This window comes from Sinocyclocheilus anshuiensis, unplaced genomic scaffold (genome assembly GCF_001515605.1).
Source record: "Sinocyclocheilus anshuiensis isolate Anshui unplaced genomic scaffold, SAMN03320099.WGS_v1.1 scaffold522, whole genome shotgun sequence".
NCBI lineage: Eukaryota > Metazoa > Chordata > Actinopteri > Cypriniformes > Cyprinidae > Sinocyclocheilus > Sinocyclocheilus anshuiensis.
Window position 1 is genome coordinate 402,465 of NW_015544185.1, and position 7,121 is coordinate 409,585.

A 7,121-nucleotide genomic window follows, 5' to 3' on the forward strand; every position below is an offset into this window, starting at 1 on the left:
GTTCAAAATACAGAACTATTGAAATAGGCGTATCGTTTCCGACACGTGCTGTACGCCGTAGACCAATCACAACAGATTAGGCCATCTGACCAATCAGAGCAGAGCAGGCTCACGGAAAGGAGGGGTTTAGAGAGACTGAAACTTTGAACCGCTTCGAACGAATCGTTTGAGGATCGCTGGAAAATGAGGTGATATTAAATGCATATTTTGAGAAAACAAAATCGTTTTTTTGACCTTGCATGCATGTAATCCTATTGTAGGAGACTCCCAAAACAATATTAGGAACCCTAAAAATGGCATAATAGGGGCACTTTAATAAATTACCTGCATGATAAATTATTCCAAACAAAACTTTCCTCTGCCAGTCTCGTGCCCTGACTGGTTCATCTGTGCGTCTGAAAAGAGACGTGTTGCTGCAATGCAGTGTGTGTGTGTGTGTGTATTTTTTAATGTAGTACAGGATGAAATCGCACACAGAAAAGAAGGAATGCACATTTTCTCTGAAAGAGAACAAGCAAATGACTGTGTTTTCTTTAGTCTGGGTGGTCTATACAGCATCACACCACCTCAATAAACAACTTAAGAGTTGGAGCCTGTGCTTAAAATAACGCCTAGACCAAGCCCAGAGGAGTCTGGGTAATGGCCCCAATTCCCTGGGTCATATATCAGACTGAGAGCTCAGGAATGATGGGATTGTGGAGGGCAGCAACGTTCTGCTGTTCAATCACACCTCCTGCTGGCTGCTGTTAGACTGAGAAACATTAGCGCTATATCGCTCTTCTCTAGGGATTTGAGCTGTGAAAATCCCTGGTTCACACTGCAGCGCTGCCTGTGGGTATTAGCATTTTTTGTTGACGGTTACTGAAGATGTAAATGTGAAAATAATGGCTCACAGTTGATATGGAAATATACTGTCAGAACATTTACTAGCTTATGGACAGTAAACAATTTGAAACTCTTTGAGCGCTGTTTGAAATTGTAACTATGCAAAATAAATTTCAGATGAGCGAAAATAAGCACAATATTGTTTGCCCACAATTAAGCATTTATTTCATGTTAAATTAATAATAATAATAATAAAAACATCTATAAATGTTCCCATCATAATTAAAATAATCCAAAAAGACATACAAACACGCTCTCCAACCGTGAATGTAAATATTAAAATGAATATATATATATATTTATTTTGTATTAATTAATTTAACATGCAATAAATGTACATAATATGTACAATTAATATTAATATTATTATTATTAGTAGTAGTATTAACCAGTGTGCATATAATAATAATAATAATAATAATAATAATAATGATAATAATAATAATAATAATAATAACTAAACTCAAATTAAAAATGTTGCCTTGACAAATATCTAAAATAAAATAAGTTTAATTTTAAATAATAAAATGACTAAAACCGAAATAAAAATAAATTAAAACTAAATAGAAATTTATTTATTTACATAATATAAATACTTAATTGGGACAAACCATTCTATACCTAAAAATAAACACAAAAATATGTATATATATTAAAATTTATAACAGACATGACATGTTTATATTTCATATGTGTTCATCAAACTGTTAAATGTATGGCTTAAGTTGACCCAATAGCTACAGTAAAAGATCAGTGTTGGAGTTGACATGTACATGTACTGTTCCATTGTCAGCCAGCAGCTTCAACACACTGACCTTTCAGAGTCACGCTGATGCAGGAGGAGCCTTTGGTGTAGAGGCGCACAGGAGGCGTCTCGGGCGGCTGCGCCCCCAGAACCCTCTTCACATGGCTTAGGCTGTAGCTGTAGATGGAGTCCTGAGAGAGACCGAGACTGGAGCCGGGGTCCACCACCGCTAAATACTCCTACAGACGCACCGTGACAGGAGAAGAGCTTTACACATTCTCAAAGCATTTCAGACGTTTGATTTCGGGTCTAAATGTGTGGATGTTTCTGTCCCTCAGAAGACTGCAGACGGCACTCACTTTAAAAGCCTGGATAACTGCAGAGTCCAGAGCAAACCAGTCTGTCCGTCCGCTCATTTTAACCGTGCCAATTAAAAACTCCAGCTGTTTCACCTCCTATCAATGAGACATTTGATTTTCAAAAGTTACAGCAGATCAGAAGGTTGTTTATAGTTGTAAAAACAACATTTATATAAATAATTACATTCAATATTTCATTTTAATTTTTAAATATAAACAAATATTACTTAAATATTATTACAAATATTAATATTTTCTTTATTTTATTCAACATTATTTAAAAATACAACAAACAACAATATAAATTAAATATATAAAATGGTTACATTTAATAATAATTGTTTTTGTTAGCTGAAATAAAATAAAACAAAGAATAGATTAAAAAAACGTAAAAACGTAAACAAAAATATAGTCTTGACAAGTAACTGAAATAAAATAAGTTTAAGTTGGAGTACTACATAATTTAAACTGCAATAAAAATAAATTAAAATTTGATAAAAAACACAAACTAATAAAAATGTCAAAGCACATATCGAAATTACTAAAATTTAAACTAAAATTAAAATGAAAAATATAAAAAATAAAAGCGAATTCAAAATATTTATAAATAGGCTTCTATATATAGAAAATATAATATACAGAATAAAAATAATACAATGACAATTGTAAATAACATTGGTATGTAAATGCATAATAGTATTCTGTATAGTATGTGGCCCGTCCAGTTAGAATTCAGAATCAGAAATATCCGTTTTATGATGTACAATACATGATCAGCTGATTCATCAGGATGAAGATGCTTGTGTAAAACACTCACGTCTTTAAATAGGTGCTGATTGGGTATGCGAACCAACACTCTGACGAGACTTTCATCCTTCTGCAAAGTCGTGGTGGGGCTTTGAAAGACATCTGTGAGAGACGAACAGAAACTACAGTGAGAAAGTGTAGAATTCAAGAGTGTCTGGATGTGAAATCTCTGTGTAAATGTGTGACCTGGGTAAGGCTCAGTTTGTCCCTTGCCGAAAGACGACACCGATTGCTGTGGTGATGAGACGCCCAATGAACCGAGCCCAGAGGACTGGGAGGTGGAGCTCGGAGGTCTGGAGGAGGGGTCAACCATCTTCAGCTGGTCATTCTCCGCCTTCAGGTTTTCCACCGTCATCTGTCAATGCATTTATTAAGGGATTTTCAAACGCAAGTATTACATATTTAATATCAATTTTGTTCATTATTATTATTATTATTACTATTATTATCATCATTATTATTAGCCAGTGTGTCTAAATAATAAGAATAATATATATATTCTTTTTTTATTACAATTATTTAAAATGATTATTTGTATTATTAATAGCTAACCATAACACCTATATAATATCAATAACAATAATAATTATTTTAAATATATAGTATAATTTTAAATATTTTGTAATTATTATTATAAATTTAATTATACACATATAATATTAATACATTGAAATATATATCACTTGCAATTATTTATTTTTGTGTTATTAATAACCAGTACACATATAGAATAACAAAAAACAATAATAATAAAATTATATATAAAATATAATTTAAAAATATTATTATTCATTAGTTAATAAAATTTTACATTAAATTTATATTATTATAATTTTTTTTTTATGTAGTCCGTGTTTGCAGCCAAAAGCAATTTCACAAAACCAGTGACCAATCAAAAGTTGTGTTCATTTAATCTCAAATCTCAGGCCTGAAATCAGTTCTAGTCAAATATAAGCCTGCTCATGAATTCATGTTCCTCTAAGCAGCATCTCACACACACCTGCATGTTGGTCATGGCCTCCTGCAGCTGCTCCAGCTGATGGGCGGAGCTTAGCGCCTCCAAACGGATGTCCGTCAGCTTGCGCTCTTTCTCCCACAGTTCTGAGCGTAACTCTGACACCACTTTCTCTTCGTGCTCAGTGTCCTCATGGCCCTCGCACGATCTGCCATAAATACCGACATCAAACCTATAACTATGAAAGGTGAATGCTGCGTAATTCCAATCATCTTGTGAAGAACCTCAACAGTTGCATTTCCTACCCTGATGTTGAAGTCGAGGCCTTAGAGTAGGCATTATCCACATTGTGGGTGATTTTGGGTGAAGACGGGGCGGATGTGACCGGGGTTGTGATCTCCTCTATATCTGCGTATGGTGCTTTGGAACCCTTTTTACTGAAGGCCTTGTTGAAGGAGCTCCTCAACTGCATGTAGAGGAGAAATGAGGGTCAACGTTTAACTAAAGCAACCATTTTATATTGAGAGTTTTTAAAAACAAGTATGAATTCCCAGAGTGTTCGTATAGATAGTTTGGATTCATAATGGCAGCTAATAGCAAAACAAAAAACGCAGTGGAGGCATATATGATTTGATGTGTTTATGATGGCATATGCATTAAGTGTCTCAACAGTGAATTTTAGCTAGAATGATCCAACAAGTCTCTTTATTTTCCAGCAAAGCTTCATCTAGCATTAGTAGTACGATGTAATGAATGTCTATTTCTCAAAAACTGGAACTAAAAATAGAACTATTACAAATCATTTTCCATATCTGAAATAAATATGAAATAAAGTATAAACATTGGAAAAACTATATATAGATATAAACAAATGGAAAAACTTACACTTAAATTAAAATTAGACAACTAACTGGAATAAGGTGAAGTACTGCTAAAAATAACACTGAAATAAAAATAAATTAAAGACATAGAAATATAAAAACCCAAAAACAAATAAAAATGACAAAGGCACATATTAAACCTAAAATTAAAATAAATTAAATTGAATTATAAATTAAATTAACTGAAATATATAACAATAAATGCTCATTCAAAATATACTATAATAGTATACAATAACGCTGTTTATCTATGTTGAATTAAATATGGCGTCTACCCTGACAAGGTTCATAATAATATGCTCGTCTTAGGCATTAGTTATGACAGTATTAATCACAAAGCACATATCAAACAGTTTAAGAATGCATGAAATAATGAGTTAACAGGACACCTGAAACACCATGTGGAAAATTCATTTTTCAGTCAATATGACTATTAATATATTGTACAGTACATTGCATTGCATATTACTAAAACACAAATTCATCCTTTAAATGTGGCAGATTCTAAACCTGAAAGCATCCATTTGACACTATACTATCCAATTTTAACTCGCTGCGACTTATTGAGTTTTTGACCACATAATACAACGGCAAAAAAGATATTGACTGTTTCTTTAGAAGCTTCAAGTATGCTGTGATTGTGATGGATGTGGATGGGCTGGGAAAACAACTCACCTCATAGACCTGTGAAATAGAGAGCAGGGAAGCAAAGGGAAGAGATCACAGTCATACTTAATCGCAACGTTGGAACAGATCATCTACATCTACATCTACATTTCACATATTAGATCAGCTAAATGAGCAGCCTGGACCAGCCTGAACCAAAGATAAAACCATCTGAAACGGTTTTCTTTTCCAGTTCCCATCCTCACCCAGCTCTTCTTCTTCTTCTTCTTGGCCTCCTGTTCCTTCAGGCTGCCGGCGCTGGAGTGACTGGTGATGCTGTTCAGACTGGAGATGCTCTCTGACGAGTTCTGCCGGTCGATCTGCAGCTCTGAGGGAAAAATAAATCAGTGTTCATTTAGCACACTTCCATCAAGTCTAAAAACAAACAAACAAAAAATGCCTTATGCATGAAAATGAATAAATGTAAAAAAAAAAAAAAAAACCTTTGGGTGGGATTGAAACTTTTTTTAATGAAGATATGTACACTCACAGGAAAATATGTTATTATAACTATTTAGTATAAATGTACTGTATTACTTCAAACCAATTTGATTATGAAGAGTACATTTCTAGCTCCACATTATGTCATATTATTGGGGTTCAATCGGCACCACCCACAGTGATCACGAATAACAATTCTGGGGCCCTGCTGCATCCTCTAACACATGTCGGGTGTCGGGGACATTGAGGGCCCCTTGAGTGATGGACTGGGCTTCTGTGTTATTGGTCTTTAGGACTTCTATGGTTTCCCTTAGGTCCACTAGCTCAGAATCCTGAAATGATAAGCCAAAGATACACTTGAATGTTAAAAATTGAAACATGAACATATCTGATTCCACTGTAAAAAAGGAAACTTTTCACAAACAAACCATGAAACTCCATTGTTAAAACCTAACACAAGTGCCTTTTTCTGGCTGTTTTTGGTGTCAGTTTTAATGAAATGGTGACATTTGTGTTTTGTGCATCCCTGTGACTTACTTCTGATGGAATTACATATTAGAAACAAAACATATTCACATTATTTCATAGATTAAACTGTTTAGTATTTAAAATTGTAATAACAGTCAATTTGTGTATAACCAGTTATATAAAAGCCTTGAAGTCAGAAGAATGAAAGAAAAATGCCCACAAAGGCTGCAAGTATTTGATAAAAAATACAGTAAAAACTGTAATTTTGTGAAATATTATTACAATTTAAAATAACTGGTTTCCATTTTAATATTTTGGAAATTGCAATTTATTCCTGTAATCAAAGCTGAATTTCCAGCATCATTACTCCAGTCTTCAGTGTCACATGATCCTTCAGAAATCATTCTAACATGCTGATTTGCTGCTCAAGAAACATTTCAGATTATTATTCATGTTGAAAACAGTAATGCTGCTTCATATTTTTGTGGAAACTACCATACTTTTCTTTGATAAATACAAAGTTCAAAAGAACAGCACTTAATTGGAATAAATATTTTGCAACATTTTAAATGTTCCAATTTAATGCATCTACCTTTACTGCATCTAAATTCTACCTACATTTAGCTTTATTTAAATAATTAGATTTTTTTATTTAATATTTATATATATATATATATATATTTTAAAGGGGTCATATGATGCTATTTTAAAGATAATTATTTTGTGTATTTGGTGTAACAGAATATTGACATGCTTTAATGTTAAAAAAACACATCATTTTTCAAACACTGTACATTATTGTAGGTCCTCTATGCCCCGCCTCTCTCAAACACGTCGTTTTCAACAAAGCCCCCTCCTTTGACAAGCGCAGTCTGCTCTGATTGGCCAGCTGACCCAGTGCATTGTGATTGGCC

The 7,121-nt window shown here is 33.4% G+C and overlaps 1 protein-coding gene across 1 annotated transcript in view; it reads right to left on the reverse strand.

The window, feature by feature from the left end:
* The window catches only part of LOC107696445 (neuron navigator 1-like), an 82,388-nt gene that overhangs the window by 8,590 nt on the left and 66,677 nt on the right, over positions 1-7,121 (reverse strand). The window contains exons 16-24 of the mRNA XM_016496776.1: positions 5,974-6,071; positions 5,505-5,640; positions 5,308-5,316; positions 4,057-4,217; positions 3,797-3,959; positions 2,983-3,151; positions 2,807-2,898; positions 1,990-2,085; positions 1,701-1,869 (exon numbers count right to left, since the gene is read on the reverse strand). Of these exons, the coding sequence (XP_016352262.1) occupies positions 1,701-1,869; positions 1,990-2,085; positions 2,807-2,898; positions 2,983-3,151; positions 3,797-3,959; positions 4,057-4,217; positions 5,308-5,316; positions 5,505-5,640; positions 5,974-6,071 (1,093 nt within the window). The remainder of the gene's footprint in view (positions 1-1,700; positions 1,870-1,989; positions 2,086-2,806; positions 2,899-2,982; positions 3,152-3,796; positions 3,960-4,056; positions 4,218-5,307; positions 5,317-5,504; positions 5,641-5,973; positions 6,072-7,121) is intronic.